The 20,350-nt window shown below is 42.3% G+C and overlaps 1 protein-coding gene across 1 annotated transcript in view; it reads right to left on the reverse strand.

Annotated features, from left to right (window-relative positions):
- Nucleotides 1–12,602, reverse strand: part of SLC9A9 (solute carrier family 9 member A9) — a 216,589-nt gene extending 203,987 nt beyond the window's left edge. The window contains exons 1-2 of the mRNA XM_033148180.1: nt 12,112–12,602; nt 896–1,098 (exon numbers count right to left, since the gene is read on the reverse strand). Of these exons, the coding sequence (XP_033004071.1) occupies nt 896–1,098; nt 12,112–12,286 (378 nt within the window). The 5' untranslated portion in view covers nt 12,287–12,602. The remainder of the gene's footprint in view (nt 1–895; nt 1,099–12,111) is intronic.
- Between the last annotated feature and the right edge of the window lie 7,748 nt (nt 12,603–20,350).

Consider the following 20,350-nt stretch of genomic DNA (forward strand, 5'->3'; position numbering starts at 1 on the left):
CATCTACTTATTTTAAAATCCACCTATAGTTTTGCCATTTCATCCAAACTATGAGTAGATCTAACTGTAATTTATCCTTGGCTTGGGAACTTGTGGATGTCCAGATGTTGGTGAGCTACAATTCCCATCATCCCTGAAGATTAATCCACCTGACTAGGGCTGAAGGGAAGTCCAATATCTGGAGAGCCACAAGTTGGCCACTCATAGCTTATCCAAGCATCCCAGCTTGGCCTTTTTTTGCAGGGGGGTTACATTCTGGATCTCTCTTTATGGAAACTTTCAGTGGCAACTGTAGTGTCGATGTCTTGTTTGATTGTGAACAGGTTGCATGCATTTGAACAATCTCACATGTGAACTACAACAGATTCAGGAAAAGATCAAAAGTATGATGATATTCCTGCATGGAAAATTTATCCATGTACAAAAGAGTTAGCAACCTGTGAGTCATATGTGTATGCAAACACATGATTTAATTTTTTTTAATGTGAATAGAATAGAAAGCTGTGGTGGGCACACTACATACATACACAGCAAAAAGACATATGTTCTGTCATTCATGCAATGCGTATCTTCATTGAAATTCCATCTTTTTTATTTTTGCAATGGAATTTATTTCCGTGTAGAATTTTGTCATGTTTGAAAACCTTCAAATTGTGAAAGCAGCAAGGCTGAGATAGATCCTTTGGGGAAGAAAGAAGCTCGCTATTTTTAAATAGAAAGATTGTTTTATTTGTTATTCATCTATTTTCTGATTGCACTTGAACGGGAAATTAAGATTAGAAACAAGTTCCTTATGCCACATTTAAGTAACTGTGGATTCTTTCCTCATCAACTCTAGGGTCCATCAGAAATGATAATGTAACCTCATTTACTAAATAGAAGACAATCACATTACCTTCTGTAGCATCATGTTGCCTTGGTGTGCATTGACATTATGCTGGCTGATTTCTCTTTTGTACTGATATTCATACACTTGATTTGTTACATTGACAAGCAGTGTGGGCAAGCCTGCCTTGAGCTTCTCGCAGTCATAGACGGTTCCACTTTCAAAATCAGATGGTGCTGTAGCATACCGTAAAATTAATCCCATGGTGAGACCTAACGATAAAGAGAAGAAGAAAGATGGAGGACCTTCAGCTTAAGTATCTAAATATGAGTTACTTGTTAAGTGGGGAAAAGTAAACAAGCATTTTTATTGTGGGCAAATGCTCTGATTATAAACATCATTATTGTTTTAGACAAGGAGCAGACAGCTTGCAGCCCTAGAGTGTGTCCTCTACCGAAATCCAAAAACCCCTTACAAGTGATCAGATTGGACGTCTGGCAAGAGTGATCTCTCCCTTTCCCTTCATCTCAATGTGTGTGTGGAGAGGGGGGGGAGGGAGGGGAAGAGAGAGAGGAAGAGTGGAGTGGCCCTGCCCACTTTTGGTTCTGATGCCTCCCACTATTGACAGGTGAGGAGGATTATGTCCACTACGATGAACTTTTCCAGCAACAGGAGAAGCAACAGAGGGCACACTTTCCCGTTCACGTTCTGCAGGTAGGGATGGGTGTGTGGGTGTGGGTGTTTCAAGTCAGTTCACATTTAAAGGCAATTTGAAATGTAATTTGCATGTTTCAAAACAACACCAAACACTTCTCCAAATTTCCCAGTGCATTTCTCCAGCCAAGTAACATGTACAAAAAGGCATATGCTAGGGAAAGTGTGCAAAGGGATGAATAATAGGGAAATGCATTCTATTAGAGAAAAGTGATTTGCAAAATTACGTAGAGAGTTTTTTCTGGTGAATACTCATGAGTCCCCACTCCGCGTAGTGCCGGTTTAGCACAGCATGTGGGGACTTGCCAAGCGAGCAGCTCGGTTCGTGGGTGGCTCATGGGCTGTTTAAATGACCCCCGTGGGCCACTTGTGGCTCATGAGCTGCAGGTTGCCGACCCCTGCTTTAATGTTTGGATTTAGCCTTCTTCAGCTATAGCTGAAAGCTAAGATTGGCTAGAACTTGCTTCTGCTTTCTGGGGGCTGACATTGCCATTAGATCCAGTTATAATCCTGTTTGGACTTCCTGCTTCATGATATACCTCATAAAGGGGGTTTGTACACACATTCAAAGACAGTTAATTCAGTGAAAGACAAAGCCACCCTCTGTGTAAAAAGAATTGAAAATGGCACGGGTTTTTAGGGGCTCCCTATTTTGAACTCTTTGCAGAAACATTACTGGGAGCTTTTCATGTCTCTCGTCCTTCCTCCACCACAGAAAACACAGGAAACGTGCATCTGGACAGTTCCCATCGCAAGAGTAATTATTCAGTCTGTTAAAAACGTTTCAGATGAATCAGCAACCAAGTGTTTGTTAACACTCCCATCCTCCTCTCAGGTTTTGCAATAGACCAAGTCTACTGAAAATCTCTGTGTGACATGAAAAATGGTGAGAATCAGTTTTCAGTTGTTAAAGAAGCTGTGTTCTTACCATCCTGAAAGTAAAATAAAAAGCTGGGAAACAGGAGCCCTTAAAATGCAACGTTGAAGTAAATTAGCCTTTAAAAACCTACTTACATAAATGTCTGATAAAGGCTTGGTTGCCTCAATCATTGTAGAAGATTGGGGAAATCACTATAATGGAGTCAGTTTAACTGGCAGCTTAAAAGTAGCATAATTACTTTTGTGTTCCAGCAGGGAATCATATCATAAATGTCCTCTGCTGTGGAGCAGATAATATTCAGTAACAGTAGGCTTCACATTTTAGTGAGCTTTGCAAATTATATAAAACAGGTGGCCTACACATCCCTTAAGGGAATCTATTAGAGCCTGCACAAGTTTTCTCACTTGTGTTATATTTACTGCCATCGACCATGTCTGGAACAGCAGTTTTTGGGTAGGCACTTATATGCATCCCTGTTAATTTAGAAATGAATACCATAATTGTAATAGAAATACAATCCATCTTGCCGTTGTGAAGACTGTGTCCAGGTGAGCTGTGGACACCAGGCACCAATAACCTGGCACTTTCCTGAGGTTGTGGAATACAACTGCCATGCAAACAAGACCATGGAGGATGAGAGTTGTAAGGCAGCATGTTGGCTACTCCTGCTAGATACTGCCATTTTATACAATCACATCCCTAGTAGCTCCTTCCTGGGAGCCCACAGAGCTCTGCAGTTGTAGGGAGAGTGGGACACACCTATTCCAATTGGATCTTAAATGCCTTTGTTCATTTACTAGCACTGAAAGTGGTCTGCAGCAGAGACAACAGATGAGAGGCGCGTAAGTACAGCAGATGTTCTTAGTCAATATTGTCAGGTCACTAATGGAGCTCTTGACCTTTTGCAGCACTCAAAGGAGCAAACAGAGATACAATTAATGTCTGAGGATTCAAAAATTAACAAAAGCCTCAAATGAGAGTCTATTAGAGCCCATTGCAGCAGCACTGTTCCCCACTCTGCATATTATAGGAACAATTAAAGCAAGTTCAAAGATCACCAGAGCCTGACATCTCCTTCCCCCACCCACCCACAAAATTATTTGAGGTTAGCAATGCCATCCGCTTTGGTTGCAAATGACCAAGTCCCCACACAGCAAAACGAGGAGATCCCCCAAAATGGAGTACGACTGGCAGACCGCACTTTGAAACAAGCGTTGTAATACACATTACCATCTAAAGAGGGCACCACTGATCAGGGTGGCTAAACTTCAGGCTCTTAAGCCGCAATATTTAAGCATGCTTACATGGAAGGACTTTCAAATCAAAGACACCGTTGGCCAATCTACATCTTCAGAAAATTCATGTTGCACAATCCTCCTGAGTCTGTATACTAACTGCAGACTGCAAGGGGAAGACCACATGTTTGAACGCTCTCTACCCAAAGAAAAGAAGAACAGAGAAGCCCTTCCTGCGTGTGGAAATCTGATCTCTTTAGGAAGTGCCATCTATGATGTAAGCGCCGCCAAGGACAAGAGTCTGTCTCCTTCTGGGAAAAACTGGGACAAAGCAGAACTTCCCCCATGGATCTAAGAAGACCTTATGAGAGGAGTGCTCCCTTCAATATGCAAGGCACAGGCCATTTCCTGGCCAACATTTCCTGCAGTGCCCTTCTGTAGAGAGATCACACTTTAAAACAATAGTCAGCAAAATTAAAAGAATGTTCTTTGGGATGAGACTGCTTGGTTGATGTATAATCTAGTTGCAAGAGATGCTGAACCACCCCAAATATCTTGTTTGCAAACTTTTTTTTTTTTTGCATTTTCTATTAAGCCATGGTTCTACAACTAAATGCAGAAATATCCTCAAGCAATTCTTGCCCACTGAAGGCACAAAGTTCCAGATGTGCCTTCATCTTCTTTGCACTGTCATAGAATGGGAACTGAAAGAAAAAATCCTAGACCAGCAATAAGCAGTACCGGCATTGATACAAGGCCAAAGCTGTACAGTGCTGTGAAGATGATCCATTCTCTTGTGAACATAAGATCAGATCAAAGGCCTATCTGGTCCAGCATGCTGTTTCCCTCAATACTGAACCAGATGCCTATGGAAAGATGAGAAGCTGGAGATAAGGGCAATAATACTCTCCCACTAGCGATCTCCAGTAACTGGTATCCAGAAGTATGCTGCCTCTGACCTTTCAGGTAACATATAAATACCACGAATAGTCTTGTCCTCTGTGCATTTGTTACATATGCTACACCCCCACACACACACCTCCAGTGCTTTTTATTTTTTAAAAATGAAGTGCCAGCACTTTTTTTTTAATAAAAGTGCTGTGGATGCCAGCACAAAATGGCTGCCATAGACACAGTCAGTCACTGTGAATCACAATGGTAGCCAATTCAGTTTGTTGAAGGCCAGTCAGCATGTAGCCAAAACAATGTAAATGCACAGGGGGAGCTTTCAGGGTCTTGGGGGAGCCCTAAGGTTTGCAGAAGTGCAAAAAATCAAAATATCATTAAAAGAGAGAGGGGGAACTGGGGGTGGGGGAAGAACCACAAAAACAGCCCAGTGTGGACTGAGCAAAGCATGCTCACTGTTGCAGGTGGAGAACTGTAAAACTAGGAGAGCAGGGACATGGATTGGGTTCTCCTGGTACAGGATTATCCTGAGCAGAAACGCCCACATTGCAATGTTTTGCTGCAGGTTCCACTGAAATCTCCCTCAATGAAATTGATAAGAATGAATGGAGACACCGAAATCTCATGAAAACTGGGACAATGCTGGAGTTGGAGTTGAGGTGCCCTGGCATCTGACATTACCTTTGTAGTTCAGGATGAAGGTGCAGTACAAAGTTGACAATTGCCATGTGCAGCATGAAAGCATTCTTACATTGTATTGCTAAAATTAAAAAAAGCATGGGAAGATAGCACCAGAGTGCCTCGACTACCTCTTTTTTATTATTACAGTGGTACCTTGGTTTATGAATTTAATCCGTTCTGGAAGTCCATTCTTAAACCAAAGCGTTCTTAAACGAAGGCGTGCTTTCTGATATCAGCGAGGGACTCAATTTACAAATGGAACACACTCAACATGCTCTGCTTCCAAGGCAAAGTTCACAAACCAAAACACCTACTTCTGGGTTTGCAGCATTCTTGATCCAAGTTGTTCATAAACTAAACTGTTCTTAAACCAAGGTACCACTGTATAGTCAGAAGCCTGAATGTAAAAGCAGATTTCAGATTAGGAGAAACAGGAACAGTTTTTGCCAGGTTGTTCACATACTGTATTCATTCGGGGGGGGGGGGAGTTTTAAAAAATCCATGCTGCATCTTGGGTAGATTTGTAAGTTTTATATCAATTATGAATGTTGGAGGACAGGAATAAAGTTAAGTCTGTAAAAGATAAAAGGCAAAGGACCCCTGGACGGTTAAGTCCAGTCATAGGCGACTATGGGGTGCTGCGCTCATCTCGCTTTTCAGGCCGAGGGAGCTGTCGTTTGTCCACAGAAAGCTTTCCGGGTCATGTGGCCAGCAGGAGTAAACCGCTTCTGGTGCAACAGGACACCGTGATGAGTGCCACAGCGCGGTACCTATTTATCTACTTGCACTGATACGTTTTCGAACTGCCAGTTTGGCAGAAGCTAGGACAGAGCAATGGAAGCTTGCCCAGTTGCACAGATTCGAACTCCTGACCTTCCGATTAGCAAGCTCAAGAGGCTCAGTGGTTTAGACCACAGTGTCACCCACATCCCGCAGTTAAGTCTGTAGACTGCAGCTTTTCAACAAAAAGAGAACTGCTCAGTGAAAAATCTTCTTATCAGCCATTGAGTTAGAAGAGGCAATGTTTGGATATATACCCAAAAGAAGAGTGCTTAGAAAACCTTAACGAAGACTTAGGACTGAATGGATGGTATAAATAATAAATTATTATTATTTCAAAAAGACGGAACAGTTGAAACGGATCTATAACCGTTTGTTCCTTGATATTATAGTTCATTGTCCTATTTTTAACACAATGAAGATGTTGACCCAGTGTGTGGCAGCTGTGAAAAAGGCAAATTTCATGCTAGGGAACATTAGGAAAAGAACTGAAAATAGAACTGCTGATATCATAGTGCTGTTATGCAAATTGACCACATTTGGAGTACTTTGCGCAATCTTGGTCAGCTCGCCTCAAAAATGATATTGTGGAATTGGAAAAGGTTCAGAAAGGGGCAACGAGAATGATCAAGAGAATGGAGTAACTCCTCTGTAAAGAAAGCTTGCAGCATCTGGAACTCCTTAAGTTTAGAGAAAAGGCAAGTTGGAAGTGACATGATAGAATACACACATGGCATGCAGAGAGGGGATAGAGAAAGGTTCTCCCTGCTCTGTCATCACATTGTAACTCCTGGACATCTAACAAAGCTGAATGCTGGAAGATTCTGGACAGATCAAACAAGAACTTCTTCACACAGCCCATAATTAAACTATGGAACTATGGTAGGCAGTGATGCCTACCAATTTGGATGGCTTTTTAAAAAGGATTGGATAAATTCATGGTGGGTAAAGCTATCAGCAGTTACTAGCCATTATGGCTAGTATATTTCCACTGAGGAGATTCATTGTTCTTTCACATACGTTATTGACACTGAGAAAACACCTGCAGCCCAGACCCAGCTGAACTGGATTAAATCCTGACATAACACGGGGCCTCTGAAACACTTAGCCCTGGTATTTTCTGAGCTTTATGGCAGAGGGCCTAATCTATTCCAAGCTATCCAGAAGGTCTGACTTAGAATACTTGAGAAAGAGATTCTGCAAATGGTGGAGGGGGAGAGGAAATGGTTTTGCCTTGCAGTCTATACCCTACAACAACAACAACAACAACAACAACAATTATTATTATTATTATTATTATTATTATTTGAATACCCACACATTCCTAGCAGCGGATCACAGTGAACAATGTGCTTGCAGATTTGCATATCTGATGTTTTAACTCTACTATCCTAGTTCCAAAGAGAAAGATAAGTTACTGCCCAACTACTAGAAGGGAGTGAATGATCCGCAGATGCATTTCTCCGTCTTGACTTTGACCGAGTGCAAGCATTCCACTTTGAAGCAAACTCCTTCTTCATGCTCGCTTTAGTGGTTGATGAGTTACAGACGTGAACTTTGAAAGGCTGCATCCTTTCCTTCCTGTTTCAAACTTCTGCACGCACTTAAACCACACACACATTGTTATACACAATGGGAAGCTGAGTATGAGTCTGTTTTGCACATATCCAGTTTGCAATCAATGACATTTATTTGCATCCATGTGGTTGAGGCAGTAGCTTCATCTTACAGTCTTATATTACATAGTGAGATGCTAGAGCGTGGCAGAATATGGTTTGATAGACACAGAATTAGGAAGCTGTGAACTAAGCTTAGAAGTGCCTATGGGGAGATTCACATAAGCATATCTTTAATAGGATTGATGCAGCTGTCACATGTTGCCTGAAATTTCCAGCTATCATGGATAGCCTTTTTTCAACAACTACAAGAAGCACCAATCAATGGAACTTCACATGTGATCATCACGTTGTACAGTGTTTGTGTGTATACTGGATCCAGAAGATGCCCCAGCATTGTTGCAAAGTGAGCTGCTTGTCTTGGTCCAGAGATGAGACTCCGCTCCACATTCAGTACTTCTACAGCAGGGGTAGGCAACCTAAGGCCCGGGGGCCAGATGCGGCCCAATCGCCTTCTCAATCCAGCACGGGGACGATCCGAGAATCAGTTTGTTTTTACATGAGTAAAATGTGTCCTTTTATTTAAAATACATCTCTGGGTTATTTGTGGGGCACAGGAATTCATTCATTCCCCTCCCCCCAAAAAATAGTCTGGCTCAGCACATGGTCTGAGGAACGGTGGACTGGCCCACGGCTGAAAAAAGTTGCTGACCCTTGTTCTACAGCAACTGCCAATGGCTCTGAAGCATGCATATCTCATATGACTCAGCACTGTCGTGCCAATGGCTTGTGAGATCCAAAAGAAAGTGAGGAAGGTGGTGGTTTCTTGTGTGGCACTCAAAAGGGATTTCAGTCCAGCTTATTCACCAGCACCAGTGTAAGGCTATACCGGCAAGAAGCACATGGGTGTTAGAGGTTTAAATGTTCAAGTCAGGTAGAGCAGTATCATGGCTTTAAACCCATTGTTTACCTAAATTAGGATAATGCCTTAGCTGCAGTTGACGGACAGCATAGGATTGGGCTCTAAGTACCATTTTTGTTTCATGCAAAATTCAGATTCAGGCACCTGATTCATCCAAGCATGGTGCTTTGATTTCGAGGTGTATTCTGTGTATGCATTTACAGCCTTTGGGGGATCCATTGCAGCAGCAATCCATAGTACAGCCAAAGTGCAAAGGGACTGAGATGATAAATTCTCTCTTGTGTAAAAAGAAAAATAGGGCAGCATTCATGGCTGCTCACAATGGGGAAATTACCCAATAGGGTTCATGAATATTTCAGAGAGGCTGCAAAACATGGATGCAACCCACAGCCACTCTAAATAGGTCATAGAATTTAAAAAGAAAAAAAATGAAAATGAACAAACATCCCTAGGTAATGCTTCACGAGAGAGATATCAGTTAACTAATATCCTTTTTGTTCAAAAATCACGATGCGCCAAACATAAAATGTATGATGTGTTTTATTAAAATTGGCATTACAGAGATACCTTGGTTTAAGAACAGTCCAGTTTAAGAATGATTTGGTTTACAATCTCTGCAAAACCAGTAATTGTGTCCCGGTTTGAGAACTTTACCTTGGTCCAAGAATGGAATCCGAACGGTGGAAAGGCACTGGCGGCAGGAGGCCTCATTAGGGAAAGCGCACCTCAATTTAAGAACGGTTTCGGTTTAAGAACAGACTTCCAGAACGGATTAAGTTCATAAACCGAGGTACCACTGTATTTTGTTAAAAGAGAATCAGAATAAAAGGAAGAGAGTAAGATGGATCAATAGCAGTTTTTGAATTGTAAACACACAGGCATTTGACATCAGACTTTGGTGCAAGCCACTTACTCCAGAACAGTTCTGAACTTTTCACAGAGGTTATGCCAGGATGCATCATGTTGTGGACTTTAGCCTTGGGCAATGATCCTACCGTGCTCCCCTACCACCCAGTTATAGAAAGCAGAGCACACGGTGGCTGCTGCAAGGCTCCTCTTTCTTTCCTGACACACCACTGCTGTGTATCCGGTGCACTGCAGTGCTATCAGACCATGTACTTCCTGCGAACATATGCCGGGAGTCTAGAAAAAATGCAAGCTGTTGAAAGGTGACTTGCAGAACTCTCCTGGATGCACGTGACCTGGCTGCACAGCAGACCAATAATCAGGTGCACATCAGGTGAGAAAGTGGTACAGTGAGAAAGGAGAGATTATGCCCAAATCCTGTGGCAGCCACCATGTGCCCTACTCTCTCAGTTTATGGAAGCATGGCAGTTTATGCAGCATGACAGGCAAAACATAAAATAAACCATCATGCTTCTCTCATATTATCCTACCAGTAAGCTCTAAATTTCATTGTTCAGTAAATTCAACGTCGTTGCCAAAAGCCATTGCTCGCTCTCCACCATTCACCAATCTGAAACTGCTGCATGTACATATCTACCCAGCTTTCAACAATTTCCCTTTCTTTCCTCTGAACTTATTTTGCTACCTCAGTCAGGAAATGAACTACATAGGTCAAACCTGCCACAGGAGCGGAAAACATATTTTTTTAAAAAATTAGGTTCAAAATGAATTGTTTCCTTGACAATTTTATAGGGATGGTGACTACAACATGGGGGGTTCTTGAATGGACTTTTCACACAGATATAGGCTGCATTCAGATGTGGGGTTTTTTACTGCATCAGTTTTACTGGCTCTGATGCTATTGCTTCTGTCCTGTTTCCCAACATTCCTTTTACATTGCCGTACCAGCTGCATTACAGAACTACGGCTTCTTTAGTGATATATTGCCATGTCATGCTAAATTTTAAGTGGAGGGGGTATCACCCCAGATGTCATCGCATGAAATTACAATGCAAAACACCCACAATTTTCCAAGCTAACAGAGTTCCCAATGGGGTTTTCTTCTTCTAGAAACAACACAGAAATGAGTGCTAAACTTCCACTGGATTTCCAGAAGTGGCTTTCACATCATGTGACAGATCACATAAAACAGGCTTCCTCAAACTCAGCCCTCCAGACGGTTTTGGCCTACAACTCCCATGATCCCTAGCTAGCAGGACCAGTGGTCAGGGATGATGGGAATTGTAGTCTCAAAACATCTGGAGGGCCGAGTTTGAGGAAGCGTGACATAAAATGTGGAAGTGATCAGGCAAGGAAAAGTCAGGAAAACTGAATAATGTGATGTCTGAAGGTAATCATAGTCATTAATTATCCTTTTGACTCCATGTTAACATGTAGTTTGTTATAAAAGTGTTAGGTATATTGATACATTTCAGTCTCCTTTCCTTTGCCCAGACTGTATTTTTACTCAGTTCTGTAGGCTTGCTTGTTGATGTTTTTTTTTTTTTACTTAATGCTGATAGTACTTAAAGCTGAATGGATGATGATTATTCCTTCAGTGTTATCTCTGGCTTCACAGGAGCAAAGTGAAGGGTTAATGCATTCACTGAGTCGGTGTTTTTAAAGGCAGGCAAACTTTTAATGCATCCTGGCAGGGTTCTGAATTCCTAATGCATGGAATGCTGGTGCTGTTATTAAAACTGCAGAGTTCCTATAGAGTGCAATTATTATGTTTGCTCTGTAAACTATGGGATTCTTGTCTGTTTCATTAGGGTTATAGCAAGGCCAACAGTATGTGTGAGCAAGATGTTGCTATTTGCAAAAGATTGTGTCCCCACCCGGAGAAAGTAAAACTGAACATAAGAACACACACAAAAAGTCCCCTTCCTATCACAGGGTGATATATTGCACATTCATTACCTAGCATGTGGTTTCCTAACTGTGGAGCTCACAGAAAGTCCTTCTTACACATATGGCTCGCATATGAAACTCAAGAAAACCCACATAAAGAAAAATGTAAACTACAGGATTCAAGATGGGGCAAAAACTCCTGAGGACAGCATTTAGAATGTCTCATTTTTCACAACCTACCGGTATTAAAATGAAAAAGAAAAAAGAGCCCTGCAAAAACAACAACCCAGAGCTAAGCTTGCTGAAACTACATCCAACAGAGGGGCTGGACCCAGGAGGATTCTCCCAGGTTCTCTAATAAAGACTCAGCTGTGCTCCCATCTGGCATATTGGTAGTGAGATTTCACCCAAGTCTATTCAGCACAATCCTATGAAAAATAATCTCTTTAAACCGGTCCAGCACTCGCAGGAAACAAACAAATGTTTTGGAGATGTGATATGCTCAATGAAGCCCATTTTGCTGACAATGTGCTCATGACATTTACTTCCTTGACAAGTGATCCTCTAGCTATTCCATATGAGAGGGAGAGAAAGAGAGAGAGATGGGAAAAGAGAGAAAGGAGGGTGGATTGCATTTGTTATTTTACGGCACAGTTCAATGGGCTTGTGACTTTTAAATTAATGCATCTCCTCATTTAGGGTTTTGAAAGCACTTTGAGCTCAAGTGTCTAATTACGCACATTATGCAACAAGTTTAAAAAATGGCAAGGCACAACTTTTGACAAAAGACTCACCATAAACCATGGCGCCTCCCGTTTCATGCAAAAAGCGGAATCGGTGGTTTTTAAACAGCCAAATGGTGAGTATCGTAAGGATGAGCAGGAAGTTAAAGACCAGCAGCTCCAAAGCACCCTGGTGATAAAAGTGGTCCTCATCTTTCACTGACCCTAATTTCCTTGGCTTCTCCATTTCATCGCTATTTGTTTTCAATACTCTACAATCACCCCGCAGAATTAGCTGAAAAATGCCATACTAAAGAAAACTTGAGACGTTAAATCCTGAATGGCTGCTTTGGTAAAAGAAAGTCTAGACAGCACAGAAATTCACAACAAACACATCTGCTTTATTTGCAGCCTCTCAGCAAACTGCCACAGCATCTGAATTCAGCTGGATTCTGGTTACAACTTCCTGTTTCTCTCTTAAAGCTGTCCTGTCTCATTTTTTATCTTGAGGTTGCATCACTGTAGCGTCTTTTACTGGGGTGTGTCTTGATGGCTTTCTCTTCTGCAAAAAAAAAAGAGAGAGGGAAAGGGTTCACACATTAAGGAGGTAACAAAGTTTAAACAAGTGCCATCATTAATTGCAAGGGTGTTGCCACTCTATGTTTTAATGATATATTATCTTTGCTTGTTTTGTTTTGTTAATTGCTTCTCTGGGAACATCCCAAAGCAATTCAGAATAGAAGGTTCATTAAAAAAAAATCTATAAAATCAATTTCAAATCAAATACAGATACAGAGTAGAATAAGAATCTCCATTTTGAAAACTTTTTGGAAAAGGAAGCTCGCTAAAAAGGAACCAAAAGGACAACAGAGATGGCATTTGCATGCCACAGCCCCAAGCCACCCCCATGAGAATAAAGACACAAGGACACAGAATTTTAGGTTAATGTTAATGGGCAAAATTTAGGCCACAACTTTATTGGTTACAGAATGTGAGCAGTATTGGCTTAGGCATTGGCTTCAACAGACTATATCTGACTCCTGCCCGCCTTGCAGGGAGTCTGGTAAGGGTAAACCACCAGTAGGGGGAGCCCCACCGATATGGATCGACTTGAGCATCCCCTGGGTTCCTGATAGGGTTGTGGCATGGCCCTAGCCCCTTCCTGGGCTTTGGACTAGATCCACACCCCCAGACTCTTTTAACGGAATACCCCTGAGCACGGAGGGGAAGGTGATGGCCAAACCTCCCCTTCCCCACACATTGCTATTCCAATACCTAACCGCCACACGAGCCCAACGCTTGTCGTCAATACCCTCACACCTGCAACCAACCTCTTATGCCTTTGATAATATCGGCCAACCACACATCATTTCTGCCGTCGGAAAGATGAACGCCATCTGCCTGATAAAGGACCTCGTTGCTGTAGGCAATTCCTGGGAATAAGAATCTCCATTTTAAAAACTTGTTGAAAAAGGAAGGTCGCTAAAAAGGAACCAAAAAGACAAAAGAGATGGCATTTATCTGATATGTAATGGGATTCTGACATCATAGGAAATGGACCATCTGATGAGAGGCTATGTACAGGAGACCCCCCCCCCCTTTTCAGGTATCCTGGCCCCAAGCTGCATAGGGATATGGTGCATTAATATCAGTACCATGAACTATGTCCAGTAGCTAATTGGCAACCAGTGCAATTTTTTCAGCAGTGGCATAAAAAGGTAGGGTTATTCTGCCCAAGTGAGCTGTTGCATTTTGCACTAGATTCCAGGCCAACCTTAGGGGCAGCATCATGTAGAGTGTGTTGTTGCAATCCAAACTGGATTTTACCAGTGCACGGTGGACAGTTTTCGGGCTATAGTGCTCTAATGGCCATAGCTGTTTTACAGTAGTTAAAGCTGGTAAAAGGCACTCCTAGTCACGGAGGTCACATAGGACTGCAGTGGGTTTGTACCTTAAAGCACTATACAGTGGTACCCCGCAAGACGAATGCCTCGCACAACGAAAAACTCGCAAAACGAAAGGGTTTTGCGAGTTTTTAGTTGACTCGCGAGACGAATTCGTCTATGGCTGTTTTTCGCAAGACGAATTCGTCTGGCAAGGTACCACTGTAAGCCGGCACCGGAGCCGTGTGGCGCCGCGTTTTAAAGCTGCAGCGAGCGAACAGCAGCGCTGCTGTTTGCTCGCTGCAGCCTTAAAACGCGGCACCACGCGGCTCCGGTGCCAGCGCCAGTCGGGAGGGGCGCTGTCGGATCGCGCCCACCATCTTAGGTGGGCGGGCGTGATCGGACAGCGCCCCTCCTGACCGGCACCAGAGCCGCGCGGCACCGCGTTTTAAGGCTGCAGCAAGCGAACAGCAGCGCTGCTGTTTGCTCACTGCAGCCTTAAAACGCTGCGCCGCGCGGCTCCGGTGCCGGTCAGGAGGGGCCCCAGGACTTTTTTCCCATAGGAACGCATTAATTAAATTTTAATGCGTCCCTATGGGAAACGGTGCCTTGCAAGACGAAATTTCCGCAAGACGAAAAGTCTTGCGGAACGAATTAATTTCGTCTTGCAAGGCACCACTGTATAGCATCATATTGCTTCTAAACAGACAGATCTATTGACAGATATCACTAGATTTTCTTGAGGGCTGGGTAGATGGTAGCTGTAATTCCTTATGGCTTAAAGGTGTTTTGTTTTTTTAACTGTTTGGAAAGAGCAATGAAATGGTGGCACACAAAAGATGAACAGGTCAAGTTGGTAATGATACACTGGGCAAAGGATTTGAGACATAATATCCAGCTGGCAGATTGGGAAAGGTTATGGAAATCAGATTTGAAATTTGCGGCATGTTGTACATTGAAATAAAATTATATGAAAAAAATATGTACCATTGGTATTTGACTCCTAAGTTAGCAAAAATGTATAGGATAAGTTCAAATATCTGCTGGAAATGTAAAGAAAAAGAAGGTACCTTCTATCATATGTGGTGGACTTGTAAGGTAATAAAAGCTTTCTGGGAGATGATATATAATGAAATGAAAAAAATATGCTTAAAATAACTTTTGTTAAGAAACCAGAAGCTTTTTTTTATTAGGAATTGCAGGTACCGACATACCAAAGGAGCAGAAAAGACTCTTTATGTATGGAACAACAGCCGCCTGGATGTTATTAGCTCAGAGTTGGAAAGAAGGCAAAGTCCCTACCAGAGAAGAATGGCAAACCAAGCTGATAGAATACACCGAGATGGCAAAGCTGACTGGAAAACTCAGAAACCAAGAAGATAAAAACTTTATAAAAGAATGGGAAAAATTTGTAAGTTACTTAGGAGATTACTGTAAGCAGATGGAAACAAGAGCAGGATTTTGACTCACTTGTAATGTAAAAAATATTATGGGCAATATGTTTTGATATAAAAATTGGAGTACGGATGAATATGCAATTGTAGATGCTTAAAAAAAGACTTCATGGAGGGAATGGGGGGAAGTCTTGATATTTGGAGAATCTCCTTATACAGATACATTCTTACTAGTTTGTGCTTATTTATACTTTGTATTTGTAAAACCAATAAAAATGATTTAAAAAGAAAAGAAGGAGCAATGAAATGTTCTTAATGTCCTTGAGTTTTTGAAAGCCAGTGTGCTTCAGTGGTTAGTGTCAGGCCAAGAAGTGGGAGGCCAGAGTTCAAATCCCTACACAGCCATGAAACTCACTGGGTGACCTCGGGCCAGTCATTCACACCTCACAGGGTTGTTGTGTGGCTAAAATAGGGGGGCAAACTATGTATGCCACCATGAGCTCCTTGGAAGATAGGAGGGATATAGATGCAATAAATCAACCCAGGAGGATCCCTAGACTCCTTGGCTGCTACATTACAATGAGTACAACTCCATCCAAAGCAGGAAATTAAAGAAATATCTGAACATCATACCAGCAGCAGCTTCTCAGGATTCAGGCTAAGTTTGTTGACTTTCACCTAGCCTTTCCCCAAGTTCAGACATTGGTCCATGACATTTCCCAATTCAGATGTTAACAAGAAATAGTGTACTGATGACACCTCACCCCAATTCTCTTGACCACTCACAAAAGCTTCTAGTAGATGTTGAATAGCCTTGGAGACAAGATGGTATCTTGTGACACCCTATAGCACAAAGGTCAAGGGGTTGAGAAAAAAATCACTCAATGCTGATTTCTGATCCCCACAATGGAGACAGGATCAGAATCACTGTAAAACAGTGCCCCCAATATCCATCTCACCAAGTCAGTTTGCATATTTGCAGCTAGGATTCTATATGTGCAGAAATGGAAGGAAGAAGCAGTTCCAACAAAAGAAGAATGGAGAAGTAAGATAATGGACTATGCAGCACTGGCAAAATTAACAGCAAAATTAAGAGAATCCAATGATGAGTGTTTTATGGAAGAATGGACGCCTTTTCCAGACTGATTATGAATTTCACCTGAAATACTTTTTACTTATGTGGATCTGGGCATATTCCATAACAGTCCATAAACTGTGTAAAATTCCATTTTAAAAAGTTTTCCAAAGGGGGGGGGGAAGAATGTAATAAAAGGGGTTGGGATTAAACTTCTGGAATAAGTATGTTTGTTCACTGCCCCTCTCCCCCTTGTGTTTTTAGAAGACAAAAGGAACAATATATGAAAGGACTCTTTCTTAGTGTGTTATCTATAGCTATTTGTTCAAAATCGGGGGGGGGGGGGAATGATACAATTATCTTAGTGTAATGAAAACTCTCTCGCTGTAATGAAAACGAAGACATTTGGAAGTGTTAGCACATTGAATAATCACATACAAGGCAAGCCTTGTTTGCTAACTATTTATTGTACTGCTGACATTTTCTTTATGTCTTAGTTTTCCCTTTGTGTGTGAGCTTTTGTAACTGGAAATCACATGAAGCCTTGTAGTAGATAATGATTTTTCTTCAGGCTTCTTATCATATTGTACTTCACAAAGATGACTCAATTTGATGCTGATCCAGATATAGGCAATATCCACTAGTGTTTTATATATATATGAAGAGAACCATTTTACTGAGCCCAAGAGGATGCTCCCAACAATATTTTGTACTTGAGAAAATGTAATTCTTCCTAAGAAACATGTAACTATTTTATGCATATGCAGATACTTCAGCTGCCCATCTACAATAAATAGCCTAAAAGGGAGGCTGTGAACTTCCATGCAGCCTGATAAACTAACGATCCATGTACTTTCCAAGTCAAGAGATAGTATCCTTTCAAAATAAGACTCAAGTCCTGGAGCAAGGACAGGCAGTTCAGCTGTACAGATGGCACACACACAATTATTTGCACAGAGCAAGTGATCAAATGAAGGAAATGGAAGCCGGGAGGCTACGTAGTTCTTGTATTTGTCTCCTATACTGACAAGTAGAGAAAACAGGGAGAATAAAGTGAACTCCATGGGTAACAATGCAGACATTTCTTCAGTTTGTCCCTGGGGAATGTTCTTGAAGATCTTTATAGCCCATTTTATAGTCATTTTCTTATGACTATTTGTTTTAAACACAGTTGCTGGGATTTAACTTTGGGTTCCATGATCACTGCAGATGGTGACAGCAGTCACGAAATTAGAAGACACCTGCTTCTTGGGAGAAAAGCAATGACAAACCTAGACAGCATCTTAAAAAGCAAAGACATCACCTTGCCGACAAAGGTCCGTATAGTTAAAGCTATGGTTTTCACAGTAGTAATGTACGGAAGTGAGAGCTGGACGATCAAGAAGGCTGCCGAAGAATTGATGCTTTTGAATTATGGTGCTGGAGGAGACTCTTGAGAGTCCCACGGACTGCAAGAAGATCAAACCTATCCATTCTCAAAGAAATCAGCCCTGAGTGCTCACTAGAAGGACAGATCCTGAAGTTGAGGCTCCAGTGCCAAACTGCGAGAGGCAGTGAAGGATAGGCGTGCCTGGCGTGCTCTGGTCCATGGGGTCACGAAGAGTCGGACACGACTGAACGACTGAACAACAACAACAACAAACTTTGGAATCTGTAGTCCCAAAGAGACTTTAGGATGGTGTTTTTCAAGCAGCAGCCCTCCCAACTAATCTCCCTCCTTCCCCTTATTCACTACACAACAAAGTATATACAAAGAAATGCAGAAATATAAATGTAGGGATAAAGGGCAGCTTTGATAATAAAGGTTATCATTTAATAAGAGAGAGAGAGAGAGAGAGAGAGAGAGAGAGAGAGAGAGAGAGAGAATGTAATTCTTCCTTCAGATAGTAAGTTCTGTTACCACTGCAATGAATGTAAGACTAGCTTGCAGAGGTTTTTCAGGCACCTTTTGGATAACACCAGTAATGTGTGACGTAGCGATGCCTATACCAGTATTATTTTGTGACTTTTAGTTTGCTTGTTTCCATTTAATGCTCCAAAATCTGCTATATGAACAGAATAATAGAATAAGGGTCAGAAGAAAAGGCCACATAGTCCTAGGTCCTGCTTCTGCCATCAGCAGACCTCTAAAAAGGTTACAAGTGGGGCATCTGGTATTCAGAGGTATACTGCCTCTGAGCATGGAAGTGCCATATCAATACTATGAAATAAACCACACATAGATCTGTCCTCCCTGGTGGTCTAAATCCAGGGGTGGGGAACCTGCAGACGGGGGTCGGCAAATTTACCCGGCCTCAGGCCGGTGTCTCCAGCGCCGATCGCGCGGCAGGCCAGAGGGCAGGGAGTGCGCCCATATGCATGCGCACACGCGAGCTGTAGTTTGGAGGTGTCTGCTGTAATCTGATAGCCAGATAAGGCCTAATGTGAGGTCAGGTGTGGGGCAGTTAAAGACGCAGCTGCAAAGTCTTCTCCCAGTTGTTCCTTGGAAAGCAAGTCTTCTTGTACATGGTAGTCAGGTGATCCATGCAGGTCAGCTGAAGAGGAAGTTATTGCCCCCTCTTTGCTCATCAAAGCCAATGATAGCCTTTCTCTTCATGAATCTGTCTCATTCTTCATTAAAGCCATCCAAGCTGGTGGCCATCAGTACAACTTGCAGGAGTGAATTTCATAGTGGAACTATTTACTCTGTGAAGGAGTACTTCCTTTCATCTGTCCCAGTTCTTCCAACATTCATCTTCAGTGGATGGTCCCAGGTTTTAGTATTATGAGAGAGGGGGTGAATATGTCTTCCTCTAATTTTTCCATACAATGCAAATTTTTCTGCACCTCTATCATGTCCCCCCTTCCTCTTAGCTATCTTTTCTCTAAATGACAGAGCCACAAATATTGTAACCCTTCCTCATAGCAGAGTTCCTCCAACCCCTTTAACATTTTGCTTCTCCTTTTCCGAGCCTTTTTCCAGATCTGCAATGTCTGTTTTGAGATGAAGCAGCCAGAACTGTACTGCAGTATTCCCAAGTGTGGGTGCACCATAGATTTGCACCACGACATTGCCAGTTTTGCTTTCAATCTCTTTCTTAAGGACCCCAACACAGGAGTTGCCTTTTCTACAGCTGCTGCACACTTGGTCAATATATTCATCAATCTAAATTGGTGGAATCTTTGAAGGGAAGCAGGGAGAAAAATGTTTTCAGGACTGGAGTAGGCCCCAAATTGATGGTTAGTCACTCCTGTTGTAGACAATACTTGTCTCAGTAGATGTCACCTTCCTATATTCCACTCCTCTTGCTCTCCCAAGCCACCACTAGGGTGTCTTTAGCAGATAGCCAGTGTGCTAAAATGCTTTGGCTGCAGCCCTATAACACCTACCTGGGTGTAGGCAGTGTTAGTATTTCACCCCCTCCCTTTGTGAGAATCGTGTGACTTGTGGTCTGAGAGAAGGGGGAGGGAACTGAGTCTTTGATCTCTTAATTAACTTCTCTGTGTCAGACAGAATGTAACCTTCACTGTGTGTGTTAGACAGGGTTCGTTCTGTAGATAAGATGTGTGGAAGAAACTTAGCCACACAGGCTGTATAGTTATGTATATATTGTAGCTTTTAGAAAATAAAAGAAGAACTGTTTCAAGTTAATATAGCCAGCGCTTTATTCAACCTCTGAGGAAGTGAGGGTGCTCATGACAGACAGTCTTGAGTCCAGATATTTATGATTGAGCTGTAGGTGTTCCAGTCTTATCGCCTGGCCCAGTCGGGGCACGAAGTGGGGCACAAGACCTGGATAGATCCTGGCTTAAATCAACATATGGTAGCAGAGGCGGATGGTTTCGTTCCTCCTATGGTGGCAAGCGGCTGGTTGGCGTTCCTCCTGTGTTGCAGACCGGCTGGTTTTCGTTCCTCTGCAGATGAAGGCTGCTGAGACGTGCTGCTGCTGTGTTTGGTGAGACAGTTCGGCTGCTTCATT

The sequence above is a fragment of the Lacerta agilis genome, chromosome 5 (assembly GCF_009819535.1).
Source record: "Lacerta agilis isolate rLacAgi1 chromosome 5, rLacAgi1.pri, whole genome shotgun sequence".
In the NCBI taxonomy this organism is placed as follows: Eukaryota; Metazoa; Chordata; class Lepidosauria; order Squamata; family Lacertidae; genus Lacerta; species Lacerta agilis.